The sequence below is a fragment of the Castor canadensis genome, chromosome 4, assembly GCF_047511655.1.
Source record: "Castor canadensis chromosome 4, mCasCan1.hap1v2, whole genome shotgun sequence".
Classification (NCBI taxonomy): domain Eukaryota; kingdom Metazoa; phylum Chordata; class Mammalia; order Rodentia; family Castoridae; genus Castor; species Castor canadensis.
Window position 1 is genome coordinate 166,468,516 of NC_133389.1, and position 24,796 is coordinate 166,493,311.

At 36.2% G+C, this 24,796-nt stretch overlaps 1 protein-coding gene and 1 non-coding gene across 9 annotated transcripts in view; one reads left to right on the forward strand and one right to left on the reverse strand.

The window, feature by feature from the left end:
• Usp37 (ubiquitin specific peptidase 37) overlaps positions 1-24,796 on the reverse strand; it is an 85,008-nt gene that overhangs the window by 36,550 nt on the left and 23,662 nt on the right. For 6 of the 8 annotated variants that reach the window (XM_074071727.1, XM_074071729.1, XM_074071731.1 and 3 more), the window contains 7 exons: positions 17,878-17,975; positions 16,178-16,262; positions 13,924-14,088; positions 8,406-8,537; positions 7,471-7,594; positions 6,516-6,706; positions 414-531 (listed from right to left, as the gene is read on the reverse strand). In XM_074071727.1, coding sequence (XP_073927828.1) covers positions 414-531; positions 6,516-6,706; positions 7,471-7,594; positions 8,406-8,537; positions 13,924-14,088; positions 16,178-16,262; positions 17,878-17,975 — 913 coding nt within the window. The remainder of the gene's footprint in view (positions 1-413; positions 532-6,515; positions 6,707-7,470; positions 7,595-8,405; positions 8,538-13,923; positions 14,089-16,177; positions 16,263-17,877; positions 17,976-24,796) is intronic. The other 2 variants (XM_074071732.1, XM_074071730.1) reach the window with 1 other exon arrangement.
• On the forward strand, positions 17,332-17,403 carry Trnad-auc (transfer RNA aspartic acid (anticodon AUC)). Its single transcript has one exon. It is a non-coding gene; the product is annotated as a tRNA-Asp (tRNA).

Genomic DNA, 24,796 nt, shown 5'->3' on the forward strand with positions numbered 1-24,796 from the left:
CTACAGCTTCAGGTAAACACGACTCTTTCTTTCCTATCAGGGTACACTGAACCTAAGGAAAAACAGAGGATTTTTCATTCCTCAGCTGTTAGTTTACTAACCTATATAGCAGCCCATTTTTAATTCATCACCAAATTTTAGAATATCATGCTTTAAATTAATATTTGTTTACAAGTAATGACTGCTTCTAAGGTTGTCTAAAATACTTGCTACTGAGTTAATATTTATGCAATTAATTTTCTTCTTCAATGAGTTCTATGCAAGTTTCTCAAGGCTTATAAAATAAGTATTACTTATAAATATTTTAAATTTGTCTTCTCTGCAAATAATATGGTTGAAATTCTGCCTTGAAGAAGCTAGCTTCTGCAATATGTAATATTTAGTTATGTGAATATATAAACGACATTACATACCCTAAAGAAAAGATCAAGAGAATCTTGAATTGAGCGAGGAGGGAGTGGTTTTTTCCTACGGGGAAGGTCAATGGAGAGATCATTAAACTGTTCTCTTTTGGGAATAGTTTCTCCACATCTATAAGAATAAGAGGAAATAAATGTAAAGTATCATAAAAACACTTGAAATGGAAATATTATAAAAACATTTGAAACACTGTTTCTCTTTAGAACTTATGGTGCCAACACAATGAGTAGGTATAAGAAACATTTAAGACTATTCTCATGCTAACTCTTAACACTTACAAAATTGATACAGATAAAATGTCAATCACAAGACTTAAGTGATTTCTTCAAATACTAAATTTTAAATTTATGTATCTTCACAATCCCCTGAACTTTAAAAATCCTAAAGTATAACACATGTTATAGAGAAGTAAACTGGTCACACTTGTACAGCCTGATGAATTACCAAAGTTAACACACCTATGTAAATCACCACTCAAATCAGGAAAGAGAACACTGTGAACTATCTAGAAGCAATCTTACATACCCTTTTTCCCAATAATTAACCCTCTTCCTTTTCACAAAAGACAACTATTATTTTGATTTCTAACACTATGGCCTGAGTGTATTTCTATGTGTTCTTAGTGCATATGAATAGGCACCTCTATTAAGGTAGCAGAATCATTTGGTTATTGGATATATTTTTATAATTTAAAAAAAAAATGGGCTCAGAGATCAAAATGTTATATTTAATTTACCTGGAAACAAAAGAAGTTTTAGCTGATGGTGTTTCATCTGTCCTCTTGTAAATATTCAATTTTTGGCCCCAGTTCCTTAATGCCACAGGAAAGGGTGGGGGATGGGTGGCAGCAGTAACAAGAACATTTTTTTGGGCAGCATTCACGTTTGAACTCAGGCCTTGTAGCCTTGTACTTGCTAGGCAGGTGTTCTATTACTTGGGCCACATTCTTAGCTCAGAAGAACGTATTTTTTAGCCAAAAATATTTATTGAGTAACCCCTCTAACAGAGTTCTAAGGTGAATTTATATAATTCCATATCCTTTGAGTATGGGTAGAACCTGTGATTATAAGGTTCACTATCACTCCTATGAATGATGTTACTTTAATTGGCTATAATAATTTTGCAGATATAATTAAGGCTACTAATTGTAAGTTCATTGAAAAGCAGAATATCTGTGTGGGTTAGATCGAGTCACAGAAGCCCTTTAAATACAAAGTCTAGAGGGCAGAAACAAGATATTTGGGACTGGAAGTCAGAAAGATGTTTTCCTGACAGTCTGAAAGCAAACAGCACTATTGTGAACTGCCTTTTGGGGCCATATGGCAAGGGAACTGAAACAGCCTTTAGGAAATAAGCTGACAGCTAGCCAACAGCTAACATTCTGGCTATAGCCTTAGAGAATTTAGAAGAGGATCTGGACTCCAGATAAGAACAAAAGTAGCAAGACACTGACTTCAGCTTTGTAATACTCTGAGCTGAGAACTAAGACACACTATACCCAGAATTCTGACTTAAAAGCACTGAGTTAATAAGTATATATAGTGTTAAGCCAGTAAGTTTGAGGGAGTTTGTAATACAGCTCTGAAAAACTAATTTAGTTTCCTAAATACCAGAAACTGGTACTGGTTGGAATTTCAAATAGGGTGGAACAATGCACACCAAGCAAATAGGATTTTTTTTTTTTTCTTAATGTGCTAGGGATTGAAACCAGGCTTTGTATATGCTAAGCACAAACTCTACCCTGTTGAATTATACTCTCAATCCCAGTAAATGGCCTTTACACAAAGACCTGGAGTGAGGACACTAGCTCTGAGAAAGAGAAACTGAAATGGAAGAAATACTAAGTGCACCAGGATCCTGGCACTTTCGAACAAAAGCAAGGAAGCAATTTGGTTGAGCCAGAATGAGTGGGAAGTTTAGCAGGATGGGTTAGGGATATAACTCAGTGGTAGAGTGCCTGCCTAACATGCTTGAGGCTTGGGTCCCATTCCTAGCACAGGAAAAAACAAAACAAAACAAACAAATGAAAGATCCAAAACAAAACAAAAATAATGGGAAAGGGGGAAAGAGAGGAAGAAGATGGTGTCAGAGAGTCAATGGAGGGGTGAAGGGGGTTGCCGAGAGACTGGTTATGTAGTTTTTTTTTTTTTTTCCCTTCTGTTTTTTGGTACCAATCATTGAAACTAGGACTCATGCTTACTAAATACACACTCCATCACTGAGCTATACCCTCAGTCCAGATTACATAGGGTTTTATAGGTCAAAAACTTTTAAATATTGTAAGCAGAGGGCTGACATAAACTAACTTTAGTTTCAAAAGGGTCACTTTGGGTTTAAAACAGACAGCACAGAAAAACATGGACAGAAGAACAGAGACTAATTTATAAGCTGTTGTAATAATTCAGGCAAGAGATGACAAGAGGTCCATGGGGGTGGCACTGGAGGTGATAAAGAGAAGCCAAACTCTGGATGCATTCTCAAAACACCTGAAAGATTTGCTCATCCACAGATGGGAGTGTGTGAGAGAAAGGTTAAGAAATATGCCTCATTTTTAGACTGATAAACTCTTAAGTATAGAGCTGACACCAATGAGACAGGGAAGACTGCAAAATTAAGTTTTGAAGGGAATATTAGGTATTTAGTTTTAGATACTTCAAGTTTTCGGAATGGAAAGTTAGTGAGAATTCTTCATATTCAAGAATATATTATTAAAATACTGATCTGCCCAATAACTGAAAGTCAATTTAAATTATAACAGTATAAATAGTGATGCACATTTACCAAACTGGCCAAACAAACCAATAGCCAGATAGGGAATGGCATGTGAAATTACAATTCAAAGCATAAAGTATGTGATATATTCTTTTAGCCAGAAACTGTTTTGTGTTTCAAGAACTGTACTAAAGAAAATCACAAATAAAAAACCAAAGCAAGGCCTTCAGAGAGGTATACTGTTGCTCCTGTAACCCCAAGAAAGCTTCTCTCTCCCCACTGACCCACCAGTTGCACTGTTCAGGCCTAGCCTCCTGGTGTGCCTAAATTCTATGACCCTACACCACTTACTGCACTGGTGCACACATCTCAGTCATACACCTAACATGTGGGTGCTGCACAATTAAGAGTGCCAGATTAATGCTGCTGGCACAGTGCAGCAACTAAAATTTTCCTATCAAAAGAAATTTGAATAACAAAAATTTAAACTCAGTGGAATAATGACAATTTAAAACTTAGCTTCCACTTCTTGATTTGTACCAATTTTGATTGAAGGGTACATTAGGATGGTTGACTCTCATATTATTAACCGCTCTTGGGCTCTCCAGAGCTTGTAAGTAGGAGATGAGCCATATTTGGAAGATCCAGACTTTTTCTTTAGAAATCATTTATACAGTAGGGGAAAAAGTGAGGAAATCATGAAAGAGCAAGAACTGTCAGACTTGTGATGCAAAACAATTAATTGTCTTTATAAGTAACCAAATGAACATTTAAAACTGTATTAAAAAATGCTAGGATGTTATGCCTGGCAGAGACCTCAGTGAAATTATCATTTTGAGCAGACTGATATGAAAGATACAGAATTAGAGAACCAACATATGGATATTGAATAATTCTGGTGGAATGTCCAGAACAAACGGAAAAAAGCAGCAGTTTTATTGAACTAAAGAAAAAAATGAATCTTGAGGTGAAAAGTATCATGTTAAAGGAAAAATTAACAAAAAGTGTGAATACCTTGATGTAAACTAGTGAAACTGAGAACTTAAAAAATAAAGACTGTCACAAAATTTTAAGAAGAAAAAGAAAAGATAACCACAAAAGTTTGTTATGAGTATCACAGTGTTAACAGAGATGATAGGGTAGCAGAGATAAAATATGCATATGTAAAGACTGTGTCTGACATCATAACTCTGTAGCAAGTCATGTGTGAAAGACACAGATGTAATTCTCATTTATATAGAGGCTCTGAAGAATTCTATTCTCAAAAAACACAATTCCATTCTCTCTGAAAAATAATTTACTTAGAGATACTCGAAGGATGATTGGGAAATTAATCAAAACAAAACTTTTGAAGAGAACTGTATGGCAGAGAAGTTCTGATGATGAATAGGGAAATTCATTAAATGTAGAAAGTTTGACTAATTATTATAAACATGGCTGAAAAGAATTGCAAAAGTTAGTAATTCAAAATTTGAATCTAGAAGAGAACACCCACAGAGTGGGAGAAAATATTTGCCAACTATACATCAGACAAATGACTGATAACCAGAATATATAGGGAACTTAAAAAACTAAATTCTCCCAAAACTAATGAACCAATAAAGAAATGGGCAAGTGAACTAAACAGAACTTTCTCAAAAGAAGAAATTCAAATGGCCAAAAAACACATGAAAAAATGCTCACCATCTCTAGCAATAAAGGAAATGCAAATTAAAACCACACTAAGATTCCACCTCACCCCTGTTAGAATAGCCATCATCAGCACCACCACCAACAACAGGTGTTGGCGAGGATGCAGGGAAAAAGGAACCCTCTTACACTGTTGGTGGGGATGTAGACTAGTACAACCACTCTGGAAAAAAATCTGGAGGCTACTTAAAAAGCTAGACATCGATCTACCATTTGATCCAGCAATACCACTCTTGGGGATATACCCAAAAGACAGTGACACAGGTTACTCCAGAGGCACCTGCACACCCATGTTTATTGCGGCACTATTCACAACAGCCAAGTTATGGAAACAGCCAAGATGCCCCACCACTGACGAATGGATTAAGGAAATGTGGTATCTATACACAATGGAATTTTATGCAGCCATGAAGAAGAACGAAATGTTATCATTCGCTGGTAAATGGATGGAATTGGAGAACATCATTCTGAGTGAGGTTAGCCTGGCCCAAAAGACCAAAAATCGTATGTTCTCCCTCATATGTGGACATTAGCTCAAGGGCAAACACAACAATGGGATTAGACTATGAGCACATGATAAAAGCGAGAGCACACAAGGGAGGGGTGAGGATAGGTAAGACACCTAAAAAATTAGCTAGCATTATCTCAACCAGCAAAAACCCTTGTCCCTTCCTGTTATTGCTTATACTCTCTCTACAACAAAATTAGAAATAAGGGCAAAATAGTTTCTGCTGGGTATTGAGGGGGTGGAGGGAAGAGGGAGGGGGTGGAGTGGGTGGTAAGGGAGGGGGGCAGGGGGGAGAAATGAACCAAGCTTTGTATGCACATATAAATAATAAAAGAGAAAAAAAAATTGAATCTATTTTGTAAAAAGAATATTTTTATTTGAAAAGAAACATCTGTCCACATTAGCAAATATTAATGGAAACTCAACTGTAACTCTAGATAGATAGAGTGCTTTCCTGGAGGAAGGTTGGTAGCCTGAATGCATAGTTGGGAAAAGAACAATTTTATTGAAACTAATTTGGTTCAACAAAATAAGCAGGTATCTTTTTAGTGGAAAAGAAAAAGAAAAGTAAGTATTCCCAGATAGCCTGACACCACTTCTTCCATGCAGCAATGAAAAGACAAAATGAAATGCTAGTAATTACAGCACTTGAGAGGAAAGGAGGAAAATCAAGAGCTCAAGGCCAGCCTGGGCTACTAGCGAGTTCCAGGCCAACTTGGCAACACAGCAAGGCTCTGTCTCAAAAAAGAAAAAACAACAACAAAATACCCAATAGATTAAAAGAAAATTAACTATTAGAACAATTATAAACCACAAACTATGTAAATTCTCCTTGGTTCTCATCTAAATAAGCATTTTTATAGGAAGATAAAGACTGAAAAGAAGAGGTTTGGTATAACCTATGGGTTACACTTTCCCCTGGACATAGGAAAGAAAGTGAAATAATAATGCATACCATTTAAGCCTATGATTCTGGCTACTTGGGAGGTGAAAGTAGGAGGATCATGGTTTGAGGCCAGCCTAGGCAAAAGTAAAGCAAGTGACGAGGTCCTGAGTTTAATCTGCAGTTCTGCCAAAACAAACAAATACCAAAGAATTCACAGCACTTGTTATGTCCTAAAAAAGTTTTAATCATCTGCCATAAAGGATTGAAGAGGGGAAAAAAGTTTGCTTAGTGACTACTTACGCTTTACAAATGATGGAGTGCTGAACCTCAAACTCCAAGTTAGTAATAACAGGGCAAGTGTATACTCTGGTAGCTGAAATATCTGGTGAATTTTCTTCTCCAAAAACAGGTTCAGACTTCCACGTTTTATTTAATTTTTCCATATCTTCTTTCAGTTGGTCTAGGCACTGACTTAAAAATTCATGAGCATCCTAAGAAGTAATATGACCTGTCATCAGCTCAAAATATTTCTTGCTATAGTAATAGCTTATTAAATCATAACTTATGTAACTAAAGCACTATGAAATCAAGAGAGATAAGTAAACAAAGTTGGATTTATTCAAGTAAGGATTCTGTGGTACATATTTTATGAACAAAAGCAAATGACAAGGGCCAGAGGTGCAGCTCAGTGGTAGAGCACACTTGTCAAGGATATATAAGGCCCTGGGTTCAACCCCCAGTGCTGCCAAAAAACCAACTAATCAACCAAACAAACAAAACACCACCCATATGGTCTCTACCCATATGGAAAACAAAACTAAACAACCCAAGAAAATCTGAAAGTAAAAACTAAGGTTTTATATTCTTAACTATTCAGTTGTACTAGCATGAATAAACAGTTATATTTCATTTTGCTTAAAAAAAAGCCTATTTCTCACTGGCAAGTTACATTTATTATTAAGATATGATAGAAGAAACCTGGGCATTGATGGCACACACATGAAAATTCCATTACTCAGAAAGCTGAGTTGTAGAATTGAGCGTTCGAAGCCAACCTGGGATACACAGTGAAACTGTCTCAAAAAAAAAAAAAAAAAAAAAAAAGATAAACACTGAATCTCATCATAACTCCTCCTCAGTTTTTAAAATTCATGATAACCACACTACAAAAATCACATTTTGAAATAAAAACCAGGTTATACACTAAATTTCAATTTCCCATCTCTAAAACACTTAAAAAATAACTAGTACTCACATTCTGCATATAACCAGAGAATCTCTCTGCTGTAGCTGAAATGGCATTTTTAACCTTCTTAAGTAATTCTTTTTTGGTCTCTGAATTACAGATATCTTTTTTAACAAGTAAGTGTGCAAACCGTCTGGTAAAATAAGAGACAAGGTTAACATGTTTTAAAAAACACTGGATGGCATAATATTTTAAAGATTAATTACTAATAATCGCATGAAAAAAAATTTTCTTTTCCTTTTGTTTTTTTTCTTTATTCATATGTGCATACAATGTTTGGGTCATTTCTCCCCCCTCCTCCCACACCCTCCCTTACCACCCACCCCGCCCCCTCCATCTGCCTCCCACCCCCTTGATACCCGGCAGAAACTATTTTGCCCATATTTCTAATTTTGTTGTAGAGAGAGTATAAGCAATAATAGGAAGGAACAAGGGTTTTTGCTGGTTGAGATAAGGATAGCTATACAGGGAGTTGACTCACATTGATTTCCTATGCATGTGTGTTACCTTCTAGGTTAATTCTTCTTGATCTAACCTTTTCTCTAGTTCCTGGTCCTCTTTCCTATTGGCCTCAGTTGCTTTTAAGGTATCTGCTTTAGTTTCTCTGCGTTGAGGGCAACAAATGCTATCTAGTTTTTTAGGTGTCTTACCTATCCTCACCCCTCCCTTGTGTGCTCTCGCTTTTATCTTGTGATCAAAGTCCAATCACTTTGTTGTGTTTTCCCTTGAGCTAATGTCCGCATATGAGGGAGAACATACGATTTTTGGTCTTTTGGGCCAGGCTAACCTCATTCAGAATGATGTTCTCCAATTCCATCCATTTACCAGCGAATGATAACATTTCGTTCTTCTTCATCGCATGAAAAATTTTAAGGGACTAAGATCCCATTACCTAAAATCGATAAGGTAAATGGCCAACCAGTAAGTAAGTACTGAACAGTTACCTGATAAGTGCATTAAGTGGAATTTTCTTCCATGGGATACCCTGCTTAAGCAAGTCATTTGCAAATGACTGGAGTGAAAACAGAGACTGTAAAATAGCATTCATATAGCATGTATTTCCCAAGTTGGAGAATCTGAAATTGAAAGAAATAGTGCTTGAAGTACATTCAGTATAGCAGAGCTAGGTAGGTTCCTAGCTCTAGTACAACTCCTAGTACAGCAGTATAAAGGGGTTCTCCACTTTAGTATGTATCAGAATCACCTTGAGGGCTTGTTAAACTACATATTACTGAACCCTAACCTCAGAGTTTCTGATTCAGTAGTCTAAACAGAGTAGGTGCAAAAATGTGCATTTCTAACAAGTTATCAGATGATGTTGAAGCTGATCTGGAAAGAACTACTCTAAGAACCACTACACTGTAACATTATAACCCAAACTTAATCTCATCAAAAGGAAAAGTGGGCATTTTCCATTAGGCTAAGTTATTACCTTCCTCTCCTCTCACTTGAAAATGCACTTGAGCCCAATCTATTTTGCTATGGTTATTTGGGAGGTGAGGTCTTGCAAATTTTTTGCTGGGCTGGCCTAGTACCCCAATCCTCCCAATCTCAGCCTTCCAATTAGCAGGATTACAGGTGTGAGCCATGAGCACCCAGCTATAATGTTCTTTCTATGTAAGAAATACCAACTTTGAGCTGGGTGTGAAGGTCGCTCACCTATAATCCCAGCTACTAGGGAGGTGGAGGAAGAATGGTTCCAGGCCAGCCTGGGCAAAGTTATTGGGAGACTCTATTTGAAAAACAAACTAAAAGCAAAAGAGGCTGAAGTGGCAGAACGCCTGCCTAGCAATCACAGGGCTCTCAGTTCAATCCCTACCACAACAAAACAAAACAAATTCCAAAAAGCTCAGCCCTTTATTTATGGTATATGTAGGAAATATTAGCTCCCAACTTATAATTTCTCTTATGTTTTGATCCATGCAAAATATAATTTTTATAGTTAAATTTATCATTTTCTTTTACATATGGATACTTGACTTTTATTTTTATTTTTTGATGGTACTGGGTTTTGAATTCAGAGCCTTGTGCTCGTTAGGTAGAGGCTCTACCACTTCGGCCACACGCCCAGTACCTTGAATCTTGATTTTAAATCAAATTTACAAAGCCTTTTCCTACACCACGGTTATAGAGAAATTCACACATATTTCTGCCTGCCCTTCAGAGTTTTCAGTTTCTACACTTAGGACTATGATCATTTGGAATTTATTCTTGTGTGCAGTTGAAAGGTGAATTTGTACCTTTTTCAAAATGGCTATACAGTTATTCTAATGTAGTTTATTAAAAAGTTCTGACCCACATGGTGGCTCATGTCTGTAAACCTAGCTACTTGGAAGGTGGTGATCAGGAGGATTACGGTTTGAGGCCGGCCCAGATAAAAGGTTCAGGAGAACTCACAGCAACCAATAAAAGCTGGGTGCAGTGGAGCATGCCTGTCATCTCAGCTATGTGAGAAGCATAAATAGTAAGGTGGGTATATTAGAAAAATACATAAAGCAAAAAAGGTGTGGAAACATGGCTCAAGTGATAGAACACCTGCATAGCAAGCACAAGCCCTGAATTCAAACCCCAGTACCACCAAAAAAAAAAAAAAAAAAGTTCTTTCTTTTTATAACCAGGATTTTCTATTCTATTCAACTGATTTGTGTACTTATGCATCACTGGTATAGGGATTTGAACCAGGGCCTCTAGCTTGTTAAGTGGGCACTCTACCACTTGAGCCATCTTCCCAGGTGAGGGGGGGGTCTCATATATGTCCAGGTTGACTTGGACTTCAACCTTCCTATTTACTCCTCTTCTGTAGCTGGGATGACAGATGCTCACTTTCATATGCTGCTTGTTGAGATGGGGGTCTTACTAGCTTTTTGCTTGGGCTGGTCTTGAACCTTGATCCACCTAATCTCTGCCTCCCGAGTAGCTAGGATTATAGCCGTAAGCCACTGTACCTGGCCTTCTCCTAGCTATATCTGTTCAGTATTTTAATAGCTATTCTTCTATGTGTTTATTTTTCTGTATTAATTTATTTACCTCCACAAAAAAGTTTATTGTATTTTCCTGGGCCACATTCAACTTACAAATTATTTGAGAGAAATCTGGACACATGCCACTGCACGTGGCTTCTGTATTATTTCCTTTCTCCCTTCCTTCCTTCTCTCCTTCCCTTCCTTCCTTTGTAGTACTGATGTTTGAACTCAGGGCCTCGTGCTTGCTGGGCAGGCACTCTGCCACTTGAGCCATACCCAAGTCCTCCTGTATTATTTTCTTAATGGATACTGGAGTCTGTTCATATTTTTGAACTACTTAAACAAGTTTATAGTTGCGTTGATAAAAGTAAATATTCATTCATTTTCTATGTTCTGAAACCATTTACATAGCTTTGGGATTCTCTAAAGATAAAGAATTTAGGTCAAGTGGTTTTTTGTGTAGGAGCTCCTTACTACATTTTTTTTTTTTTCTTAGAAACTGGTCTAAGTTTTTGACCTTTAACCAATCAAATTTGGGTAAAAAATACTTGACTGAAGTCTTTAAATTCTTTTTGAGAAGTACAAAATAGTCTCAAATGATTTAAAATATTTCATCTTTATCAGCCAGATATGGTGCCACAAACCTGTAATTCCAGCACTTGGGAAGCTAAGGGAGGAGGATCCCAAATTTGAGACCAGCCTGGGTTAGAAGATGAAACCCTGTCTCAAACAAATAAACAAAATCCCCAAACAACAAAAACCCAAAACCAAAAAAACTTTTTCAATAACTATTGCCCCCTTATCATTTCTTATACTGTAATACGTGCCTTCTTCCTTCTTGTCAGCAATGAAAAAAATCTAGTGACTTATCTATTTCATTATTTTTTTTCAAGTTACTACTACAGATGCTTTTTGAGTTATGATGGGCTTGTCATATCCTGATAAACCCACTGTAGGTTGCAAATATCATTAAGTCACAAATGTACTAAGTATACCTACCCTGTCAAAAATTAAAGCTCAGCAACTAAGTCACTGTAGAGTGTGAGGTGTTTGTCCTGTTGTTGCATGGCTGACTGGGACTGTGGCTTGCTGCACTGCTGTTGCCTGTTACATGACAGTATAGTACCAGATTGCTAACCCAGTAAAAGACCAAAATTCAAAACTTTAAGTATAGTTTCCACTGGATATGTATCATTTTCACACCACACCAAAGTAAAAAAGACCCTAAATTGAACCATCCTAAATTGAGGACTGTTTGGACTTTGTTAATATAACCCACTGTTTTTCAATTAATACAGTTCTTTTTTTATCATCATTTCCTTGCTTGTGCTCTTTTAGTTTATTTATTTATTTTTCCATTTGGAGTTTGAAATTGCGTGCTGGGATTACAGAAGTATACCACCATGTCTCTGTACTGATAACAATATTTCTCTAGTTTTTAAACTATATATTTATATATGTATACACACCATTTTTTCTAATCACTGTTTTAAATACATCTCATAGATACTGATATAAAGTCTATTATTTATTTTTAGAACATCTGTAATTTGTGTTGATCCAACAGTCATTTAATAAAGTTTTGAGCTTCTAGATAGAAGGTACCTTTTTGATATTTAGTTTCATTTCACTATGATCAAAAGATGTTGACTTTACTACTACTTTATGGGGTCTACTGATTTTTCCTTTATGCTCTCTATATTATTAATTTTTGTGAATATTTTCTCTCTCTCTCTTTTTTTTTTCTTTTTCTTTTTAAGGCAGGGTATCCCTATATAGTCCAGACTGACCTAGAACTCATTAAGTAGGTCAGGCTGGCCTTGAACTTGCAATCCTACCTCAGTCTTCCAAGTGCTGGGATTATAGATGTACACAACTGTGCTCAGATAAGGAAATTCTTATGAAAGTATAGCATTTAATATGTATTCCTCAGAGCTAACAAACTGACTACAGTGTTTAGATGTTTTATAATCTTACTTATTCTCCTACCTAAATCACCATTCTAAGAAAGGTATGTTCAAGTTTCCTATTCTTACAAGTGTGTTTCTATCTGACTTCTCATTGTATCTCCTGTAGTTTTCACTGTATACACGAGACTGCAGTGTTATATGTATATATTCAGGACTATCACATATTCATTGTGAATTTTGGCTTTTAATGTAAAGTGTCCTTCTTTATTTAATGTAATGGTTTACAGCCCAAGTTCTACTTTATTATGCACTAGGACTGAAACCCCTGCTTTCTTTCCTTTTTTTTTAGACAGAGCCTACTCTCTGTAGTGTTGGCTTGGCTCTACCTCGAAATCCTCCTGCTTCTTCTACCTCCTGTGTAACAGGCATGCACTACTATGCCAGCAATCCCTGCTTTTTTATTGCTTCCATTAGCCTGTTAAATAGTTCCTTTCCTTTTATTATAGAACTTTCTGTAGTATCTCTAGCATACAGCATAGAGTTGGGCTTTGCTTTATGAGACAATCTCCCATGTAGTAGGGATGACAAGTGCACCATACCTGGCTTACTTTGTTGAGACAGGGTCTTGCCAACTGTTTTGTCTGTGCTGCCCTAGAACCACAATCCGCCTGATCTCTGCCTCCAGAGTAGCTCAGCATCTGTGCCTTGACAGATTATTTCTTCTTCTGTTTTGGTTTGGCAGTACTGGGGTTTGAACTCAGGTCCTTACACTTGGTAGGCTGCCACTCTAGCACTTAAGCCACTCCACCAGCCCCAGATTATTAATATATCTCTCTTACAGAGATTTTGCAAGTGTTTAAAGAAAAAAAATTGTTTCAACACTTAGCTCCCAGTATCTGGCATATAATAAACACTTTAGGTATTACTTGCATTATCATTATTATAGTTTTGCTGTCATTTCATTTTTGTGTTTAATAAAAGCGTAATTATAAAGGCACTGGGGAGAATATATTTAAAAAGTTGGGCTGGGCGCTAGTGGCTCACACCTGTAATCCTAGCTCCTCAGGAGGCAGAGATCAGAAGGATCGTAGTTCAAAGACAGCCGGGCAAATAGTTTGCAAGACCCTATCTTGAAAAACCCTTCACAAAAATAAGTTTGGTGGAAGGCTCAAGGTGAAGGCCCTGTGTTCAGGCACCAGTACCACAAAAAAAAAAAAAAAAAAAGTTGAAAGTATCCCAGTAGTAGGATGAAGTGTTATAGAGCTAGAGAATACCCATTTTCTCCTATAAAATGAGTATGATATATATGATTTCAAAGTCTGAAAATTGGTTGAAGACCAGAAAATGGACTAACATTACTTATATATGTGGTAAATCTTTAATAAGTGACCTAATTTTTAAATATTTTAGAATGATTGACATGACTCTTTTTGTTTTTATTTTTGTTTAGGTGAACTGGGTTTGAACTCGGGGCTTTGCACTTGCAAAACAGGAGGTCTACCACCTGAGCCACCCTTCCAGTTTTCTTTAAACAACAAACAAAGCGTAATTCATATCACTTTATAAAAAATGAGAAAGACTTTACCAACCCTTGCAATTGTTGCTGTTGATGAGAGGAGAAGGGCACTCTTGGTTTGTTCCAGCCAGTGTAATCCTGGTTACACCTCAGTTTTTTAACAGAAAGAGGAGCTGGCTGAGGAAGAAATCCCAAACTTCTTTTGGCAGAGGGAGTTTGACTTGAAATATTAGTCCTACTAAAAAAAATGAAGAAAGAACATAAAAGTTATGAATACTACCTTTTTCCCCTCATATATTCAGAGAAATCCATGTCTAGGGAAAAAATTTTTTTCCTTTTCTTTGGATAATTATGGTGACTTGAGGGGAAATACTCATAATAAGTAAGTGTGATGATAAGAAAGCTGGTTTATATATGTAATATACAATCAAAACACTCAAATTAATAGATTGAGAGAAATGAAAGTTAACTCTTTAATTCATTTTTATTCACTTTATGGGTATCAAACATTAGTTTACCTAGTCTTAAGACAGATTTAGGTAGTCAACTTTTTCCACTATTACAAGTAACACAATAAACATTTTTTACTCAATCTCCTTGAGAAAGTCTTCCAATTTATATGCTTGGAAGCGGAAATATTAATATTTTTAATTTTCCTAGACATTGTGATTGTTTTCCAAAAAAGGTAGTATCAATTTATACTTCCCTGAATAGTGTATTTTCATTTTCTACATCTTCCATCACTTATAAAAAGTTTTAATTTTTACCAGTATGGTGACATTTGATCTCACCGTTATTTCATTTTGAATTTTCCTGATTACTACTGAAGTGGAACATATTTTTATAATTGTTTATTTTCCTCTAAACTGCTTTTTGATATCCTTAATTCTATACTGGGTTCTCTTTTTTTTTTTTTTCCGATACTGGGGGTTGAACTCAGAGCCTACACCTTGAGCCACTCCATCAGCCCACTTTTGTGTTGGGTATTTTTGAGATACTGTCTTGTGAACTATTTGCCCAGGATGACTTTGAACCACGATCCTCCCGATCTCTGTCTCCTGTGTAGCTAGGATTACAGGTGTGAGCACTGTGCCCAGCTATATGGGGTTCTTAATGATTTGTAGTTCTTTATATATTCTGTAATTAATCCTCTTCTATTATACAAACTAAGTTTAAAATTCTTAGGTAGTTAAATGTATCAATCTTCCTTCTCTTCCTTTCCCTCCCTCCCTTCTCTTTCTTTCCCTTTCTTTGTTTTTTGATGGGATTGGGATTTGAACTCAGGGCTTCACAGTGGCAAAGCAGGTACTCTACCACTTGAGTCATGCCTCCAGTCCATTTTGCTCTGGTTATTTTGGAGATGGGGGTCTCTCAAACCATTTGCCTGGCCTGGCTTTGAATGGCAATCCTTCTAAGTTCAGCCTCCCAAGTAGCTAGAATTACAAGTGTGAGCCATTGGTGCCTAGTCAAATCTTTTTATTTTATCACTTTGATTTGTGTCTTGTTTTAAGAAATCACGTGGAGCCAAGTGTGGTACTGTAATCCCAGTAATCCCAGTACTTGGAATACTGAGGCCTTCAAGAGGCTTTGTTGGTTGACATGGGCTCTTGCTACGGGCTCTTTTAGTTTCTTTTAGAATAGTGGTCTCACACCGCCATTCTTCTGACTGCAGCCTCCCAAGTACTTGGAATTATAAGTATGTGCCATCACACATGGCCTTGATGCTTTTTTTAAGACAATCTCTTAGTTTTTTTAAGGCAGATCAATGCATACATAGAAAACAAAGGCAATGTGAAAATACCTCAGAAGAGAGATCTTTTTTTTTTTTGGTGGTACTGGGGTTTGAACTCAGAGCCCCATGCTTGCTAAGCAGGTGCTCTACCACTTGAGCCAAATGCTCATCATTTGGAAAGATGGAAAAGATACTAGTTCAGAATTTGAACAAACTGCCAGTCACAACCTATAGCCTCAGAAAAAAAATTTTCCTGTATGGCTCAAGTGGCACAGTGCCTACCTATCAAGCACAAGGCCAAGTTCAAACCCCATTACCACAAAAAAAAAAAAAAAAAAATGTAATCACATAACAAATCTCCCTAGATCTCAGTTTACTCACTTGCTGGAAAACTTTTTAAAAAGAGAAATTAAAATATTTCTAGAGAGTAGTTTCTAACTAAAATGTCATGATTCTATGATTCTCATTAATTTTGGTATTTTTAAATTAGGGAATTGATTTGCAGCATAATGCATAACAGCCTATTTCATCATTCAATATCCTGAAAAAGGAAAGCTCTCCCAACTTCTCACAAGACATATAAAGAATGCATTACCTATCTAGGTTAGTGCCACCAGAAGAGTAGTCCTTGGATCCAGATCTGCTACCATAAAATGATGATGACTGCAAAGGTAAAAGCCCTATAAAACAAATGAACAAAGAAAAATTTAATACATAAACCAACCATTCGAGTTCACTTTATAATAAATTTACACACTGAACCTGTTTATATTTAATTCTTTTTTGCTCTTCTTTTCTTCAAAGTAAAATATATGCATGTAAAGGGTTCAAGTATTACAGGAAAAGTTACAACAGCAAAGCAACATTCCCCTGCCCTGAAACTCTAGGAGTTCCACTTTGAGTCTTCAGCACTTTTTTTTCTTTTTGGTGGTACTGGGATTTGGACTCAGGGCTTAGCCCCTTGCTAGGCAGGTACTCTACTGCCTGAGCCATACCTCCATAGCACTCTAGTCATTTTTTAAAACTTAGGTTTTTTTCTATTTTTTCATAATGTTAGACAATATGTTTCTATTATTTCTTGATTTGTTTTAAACAACATTAGTTGACTCCTTATTATAGGAAATTAAAAGTTTCTCATTTATATCATCCCACACTGAGGTTCAGGAAGATTTTTACTAAGGCTATCATGTACTACTCTATTCTCCTCTTTCCAACCAATTAGCAGTTGTGTTACTTTAATTCTTCTACTGATTAACTCTGTAGCTTTAACACATCTAAAATTTCTACACTGTTTCATGAACCCTCCTATAATTTTCTCATTCACTTCTTTTCTCTTTTTTTCTACATCCTTTTGTGATATGAACTTTAACTTCAACATTGCTAAGACTCATTATGTATTTACGCTTTCTGTTTTCTAACTATTGGTTGATTATAAAAGCTGAAAACCAACAAATGGACTTTATATATTGTATTAATAGTTCAGAGGTAAGACTTATATTAGAGATACTTCTTTCTGTTGGACTCAAAGTCACAATCCCAAACCATTAAAAGGAGAACATTCCTAGAGGCCTGATCAAGTGAATTCTCTTAAACTATTTATTAAGATCATGATATATTTTAGTTTGCACTAATTTAACTCTAAGTTGACATAATATTCAAATTAATACCAAGTATATGAGCCTCCAAGGATTTTTGGATAAGACAGATAGGTAAATGTAGCAAACATCTGACAAAAATTATGGTCAGGCTGGCAAAATGGCTCAAGTGGTAGAGCACCTGCTTATCAAGCATGAGGCCTGAGTTCAAACCCCAGTGCTGCCAAAAAAAAAAAAAAAAATCTAAATAAAATATTTGTAAAATTGTTTCTTAAGAAACTTGATTTAAAAAAAAAAATCATGGTCAGTTTAATTTTTAAAAAAAACAGGGTACAGGGAAAGCTTAAACAATAGCTCTAATTTGAAGATTCTCTAAAAAAGATTTTCTAATAAATAGCAATACAGATGACTTGGATCACTTAACTCCTCTGATTCAGTCTATGGTGTAGATACACTTTGATAATGAATGAGCTTAATTCTAGATAGACAAATATATAGAAAAGACAGTAAAATCTGGATTCCTTATGAACAGAATACAAATTTCCTTATATTTCTAATACTTTAAAATATTTTAATCAATTACTGCACACAAATTAGTGTCCAATAACTAGTACTGGATTATACACTATTCCTGAAGGCTATAGATATATGTCCCAGTTTGAGTTTTTATTTAAATGAGTTCTTAAAGACCAAAACTTACCTGATGTCCGATTTTCTTCTGACTGTTTCAAACTCAGCTGCTTTTCTCTACTGCTGGTTAAATATTTTCTTGAGGGATCTGTCATAGCTTTGTTGTTCCTATAGTTAATAATTTTAAATCAACACAGCATGAGTATATAAAGATACTAGTCTTAATTCTAAATAGCTGTCATTAAAGAAATTACATTTCAAGTGCTAAATTCATTGATATGCTTAAAAGTTAGGGTACAAGTTAAACCATCAAGAGGTTAGTGAATTAAGTAAGAATTATGAAAATAATCTTGTATTGCCAAGTCAAGAGCCAATCTGATCTATGACTCTAGTAATTAAGCAAAAATATGGACTGGAGGTGTGGCCCAAGAGGTATAGTACCTTCATAGCAAGTCTCAGGCCCTGAGTTCAAACCCCAGTACCACAAAAATAACAATAATAATTAATTAATGAGCATTTTCTTTAGACAAAATTTCAGAGACAGTGAGATTATATAGATTTTTCTTGGCCAAAGCAAGACCAGATGAAATGATTCAGCTAGTAAGACCAAAAGAAATGGCACAAAAACAAAAAGTATAGAGAATATCCTTGAAGAAAATAGATGCAAAAATTCTCAATTAAATACTAATAAATTAAATTCAACAACACATAAAAATATCATATATCATGATCAAGTTGGTTTCATAGGGATGCAAGGGTGGTTCAATACATGAAAATTAATGAAGGCTAAATCACAAATCACATAAACAGAATGAAGGCTAAAAAACAGTATCATTATCTCAATAGATACAGAAAAGATCTTTGCTGAAATTTAATATCCTTTCATGATAAAAGCCCCAAACAAATTAGTGACAGACTCTCAATGTAAAAAAGACAATATATGGCAAAACTGTAACTAACATAAGCATTTCCTCTAAGATCAGGAACAAGACAAGGGGGTCTGCATTCAATGCTCTTATTCAATATAGTACTAAAAATTTTAGCCAGAGTAAATAGGCAGGAGAAATAAAGACACACAAACTGGAAAAGAGGAAGTTAAATTATCCTATTTGCTTATGATATGCTTCTATACATAAAATAATCTGAAGACTCCACCTGAAGATTATTAGAGCTGATGAGTTCAATAAAAGTCAACATACAAAACTTGGTAGATTTTTCTATAATCCAATAATGAATTTTCTGAGAAAGAAATTATTAAAACAATCCCATTCACAAGAGCCTAGGAATAAACTTAGTTAAGGAAGTGAATGACCTCTACAATGAAAATTACAAATTTATGAAGAAACTGAAGACAGTAAAATGTGGGAAGATCTCCCATATTCATGAATTAGAAAAATTAATATAGATAAAAGGTCTATACCATCCAAAGCAATTGTTATGGTTTGAATATGAAGTGTCCCCCCCTCAAAGCTCATGTATTAAAAACTTGGTCGCCAGCTGGTAGCACTATTGCGTGATTGGATTATAAAGGTGTGGACTTCTACAATGGGTTAATTCACTAAAAATTCATACTGAATATGCTCTCAGGAGGTGGGGCTTGGTTGGAGGAAGCAGGTCACGGGGGGCATGTCTCTGAAGGGTATATCTTGTCTTGGACCCTTCCTGTCTCTTCCTCTGCTTTCTGGTGGCCATAAGGTAAGTGTCTTTGCACACCCTTCTGCCTTGATGTCCTACCCTGCCACAGGCCACAACAATGGGACCAGCCAACCATGGACTGAGCCTTTGAAAACATAAGTCAAAATAAATCTTATTCCCTTAAGATATTTTCTCAGGTATTTTGTCATTGCAATTTAAAAGTAACACAGCAATCTACAAATTCAGTGCAATCTACTCAAAATACCAATGATTCTTCTTCATAGAAACAGAAAAAAAAAAAATCCTAAAATTCATATGAAAGCACAAAAGATTCAGAATAGCCAAAGCAATCCTAAGGAAAAAGAGCAAAATAGAGGCAGCACTACACCTATTTCAAGACACACTACACAACCATACTAACAAAAATGCCACAATGTTAGCATAAAAATAAGACACACAGACCAATGGAACAGAACAGAAAACGCAGAAATAAACATATATCTACAGAGAACTCATTACTGACAAAGTTTCAAAAACATTCATTACAGAACGGACAGCTCTTTAACAGAAGGCACTAGGAAAACTGAATATCCACATCCAGAAGACTGAAACTTGATCCCCATCTTACACCCTGTACAAAATCAACTCAAAATGGGGCAAAGGTCTAAATAAAAGACCTGAAATTCTAAAACTACTAGAGGAAAACATAGGGAAACACTCCAAGATAATGGTACAGGCAATGAATTTCTTGATAGGATTCCAAAAGCACATAGTGACAAACGGGATCACATCAAACTAAAAAGCTTCTATAGAGTCAGTTCTCTCTCCCAGTCTCTAGTAATCACTCTTCTGCAAAAGACTAATGAGACAACCTATATATATACACATATACATATATATACACATAATGTATACATATATATAAAATATTAAAATAACAATATAGAAACAAAAAGATCCCTTATGCAAAATGCTTGGGATTAGAGTGTTTCAGATTTTTTTTTTTCAGATTTTGGAATATTTCTATACACACACTAACACATATTGGGGATAGGACACAAGTTTAAGCAGAAAATTCACAAATGTTTCACATATACTTTACTTTATATATATAGTCTAGAGGTATTTTTTTAACAATATTTTTAATGCACTTGTGACTGCAACCTGTCATGAGGTCAGATGCAAAAGTTTCCACTTGTGGCATGATGTCGGGACTCAAAGTTTCAGATTTTGAAGTATTTCTAATTTTAGAGTTTTGGATCAGGGATGATCAACCTATATCTTAAGTTAACAAACCATTATGTTTATAGAAAATGCATGGGTCCAGAAACGGGGATAGAAGAAGTGGTTCCATTCACCATTATTTTCAATACATCACTTGGAGAGTTTGTGCTTCCTATCTACCCAATTAAGATGTTGTGGGTCCCGTTTCCCAAATAAGGAACTTTTTACTCAGGAGACACTGTAAGAGAACAATTAAACCTAAAGTTATTGCTTCTACCTAATCACTTGAGCAACAGGCAAAGAAAGGAGCTATACTAGCATAGTAGTAAATGGTTTTCATTATTATAAGCAGGAAGGGCTGCTGCTATATAATAAGATCAGGAAGTAATATGTTTGGAGCAAACAGGATTCACGTCTTAGTGCTCTGACACTCAGTGGCAGCATGGCTCTCATGTCACTGTAATGGGCAATTACAGCAACAATGGCTCAGATCCTAATCTTAGTCATGACACAAGACAAACCATCAATACCAGAAATGTTAACAGATACCTTAAAGCAACTGAGGCCAATAGGAAAAGGGGACCAGGAACTAGAGAAAAGGTTAGATCAAAAAGAATTAACCTAGAAGGTAACACCCACGCACAGGAAATCAATGTGAGTCAATGCCCTGTATAGCTATCCTTATCTCAACCAGCAAAACCCCTTGTTCCTTCCTATTATTGCTTATACTCTCTCTACAACAAAATTAGAGATAAGGGCAAAATAGTTTCTGCTGGGTATTGAGGGGGGGAGCGGGAGGGGATGGAGTGGGTGGTAAGGGAGGGGGTGGGGGCAGGGGGGAGAAATGACCCAAGCCTTGTATGCACATATGAATAATAAAAGAAAAATGAAAAAAAAAAAAGACCAACTTGGGCTATGTAGCAATACTCTGTCTCAAAACAATTAAAGCATTTAAAAAAAATTTGTTTAAAAAAAAAAAAAAAAAAAGAAATGTTAACAGAAGATACAGCAAACGTAGAATAAACATTAAAAGAGGATGACAGTGTCATTTACAACTGTAGCTCATTCCACTAAGCATTTTGTAAAACTCACCCCCAGAATTTGGGAAGCATCAATGTGAAGAATCAGTGACAAGATGGAATGAGTTTATTATGAGACATGAGGGGAGCTAAAAAGTACAAGAGGGGGCTGAAAAGATTGTAATACCATCTCTCCATCACCCCACTCCTTTTTTCTGTAGTGCAGGGAATCAAACCTAGAGCCTCACACATACTAGGCACACACTCTACCACTGAGATACACATCCAGCCCAAAAGTTTTTTGTTGTGTTTTGGGGTACTTTTGCAGTTGTGGGGATTGAACTTAGTACCTTATGTATGCTAAGCATATCTTCTAGCAAAGCTACATTCCCTATAGTACCAACTCTTGCAGCTGACAATGGTGATGCTCCCTCAGAGGCCTTCAAATCCTTTTTTTTACCATTGGCACACTGCTGGACTGTTTATTTTCACTGTATTTCAAGATGATCACCACCCGCAGTTCTTCAAAGGATCATATCTGATCTATTTAAAAATTTTTCCCACTTGGACAGAGCCAAAAACCCCAGGGCAGCTGATAACTAAAGAGTGTCTAGTACGGAAATATGAATGCCTGAAGTGGGAAATTCTAGAGTCTCCTGCTGGATCAAGAGGAAGTCTACTGTCTGTAGGATTTTTGCCCTGAAATGATCACAACCTTGAGTGGCTTTCTTCTTTTCCCTTTCAACACTGGCAGTAGCAATATGGTTCAGATGTTGGCAGAAGTATCTCTGATGGTCTGGGCTCTCAAAATCATTTCTGAAAATTTAAGAGCCTATCTTTTCAGCTTTCTTTTTTGGTGGTACTGGGGTGTGAACTCAGGGCCTCACTAGGCAGGCACTCTACCAATTTGAGCACTTGGCCAGCCTTTCAGCTTTCTTAACAAAGCCATTTAATAAACATTGTGTGCAAACATCTTTGTGCTTAAATTAGCTAAAGAGAATTTTGTGTCCCACACCTGGACCTCGAAACATAAATTTTTTTTCTAAAAGTTGGATGCTATACTAACAAAGTGGCACTGCCTTAGTAGTAGAATAGGGGGTAAGGGGACATGGATATTACAGACTGGAAAGCTGGTAACTATTGCTATGCCTCAGCAAAATATTTGATAAAAACAACTGTTATCTATAATGTCTTAGAAGGTAGACCTCATGCTCATTGAACTTACAGCTCTAAAGGTAAAAATCAAGACAAGAATGCTTGTCTGTTAGTGCTTCTCATTGGTTCCAACAAGATCCTATTCAGGACAGATAAATTCAGACAAAAGCTTTGCAAAGAGATGAAAAAGAGGACTGGTGAAGTGGCTCAAGTGGTAGCGTGCCTGCCTAGCAAGTGAGGCTCTGAGTTCAAAAGCCAGTACCACATAGGGAGAGAGGGAACACGAGAGAGGGAGAGAGAGAGAGAAAGAAATGAAAACAGATCTCTGTGCCAATGTTCTAGAGTCAAAATGGATAATTTGAGATCATATGAGATCAAAAAATCCAATTGCTTCTGATACTCAAACTGGGGCAATGATTCTTTCCTAAGCCTATAAAAACCTACTTATTTTACCTTTAAAGAAATCTCTGGACTTCTAAAACCTCTGGACACTTCTAAACTTTGAGACCTACACCAGCATGAATCAGGCTACAAAACTATATGGCCTGAAGAAAAACACAGTCCTCAAAATCTATTTAGTTATGCTTCCAAATAATAAAGACAAGGAAAATCTACCAAAAGGCAAAGCCAAGAGTTGAATGGAACAGAACAAGCGAGTTCCTTTCAGAGGACAGAATTCCACCACTAGATGGCCTAATAGGACCTGATTCTACTGTCTTCAATGTTCTTGCAGTTTCTGTCTAGAAAAAATTTATCACTGCTGTAGACTAGATTCCTACAGTTTCCTATTCTTGTCTTCTACAAACAGAAGTTTTCATTGTGGTTAACTGAGCAATGCACAATGACATGTAAATGAAAATGAGAGTGGAAAACGTAGATTAACTTGCCTTTTAGTTTTTAGATATCAGACCATGAGGGGCACAGTCCTAAGCATAGATCAGATTTTATGAAGAAAACTACACATTGCCCAGAGATTCTAGTTTCTGAGTTGGACACAATGTTTACATGAGACTTGGAGTGTGTCTCCATTAGGATGGGATAGGAAATTCTATATATGGAAAGAATGATAAATAGGAGTATTTCGGCCAGAAGGGTAAACTATGGCAGACTATTATACTCTGATACTATAACAGTCGAATTTTGGTGATGCATATTCCCCAGACTTTCTCATAACTTAATGTAATCACATGACTAAGTTCTAGGTAATGTGATGTTCAAAAAAGTGGTGTGTATAATTTCCAATTGAAAGGAAAGCTATATGTCCTCCCTTTGCTCTTTTCCTCCTTTCTATTAATGGAAAAGGAGACATGAAAATAGATACTGAAGCAGTTTATCTAGGTAAAAAACAAAACAAAACAAAAGTTATTTGCTAAGGATGGTAGGTCAACACAAGATACAAGGAATCTGAGTCCATGGTGATTGCACTTTCAAATTCCAGTTCTATCAAACCTACATGTGTTATAGAAGAACCAATTAATATACCAAGTTTCTATGGCTTCCTCCCAACTCTTTCTGGTGATACCTTGACCTCAAATACCAGTTAACTATTGACTGATTAAGAGTTTTCACCGAGGGGAAGGGAAGGGGAGGAGAGACAGAGAGAGACACAGAGAAACAGACAGAGACAGAGAAACAGAAGGAAGGAAAAAAGAATACTCCTAACATTATAAAGAAGTGTGTTATAAGCTGGTATCAGCCCTGCTACAGATCTACTCCCTCTTGTTCAACCCAGAAAGTTCCCTTGAAAGATGACTACTCTTTTTCTAGAACTTATGGAGGGCTCACATACGTTTATCCCCAAGCTAATTATTTATACCAGTAAAGAGCAATTAAGGATAAAGGGAAGAAGGAGGGCTCATATTAAAACAGTAGCATAATAAGAAACACTAGAGTTCTTCAGCTCTATTGTTCATTTAAGTATGGCAGATTTTAAAATGGCAGGATAGGAGTAGTGCA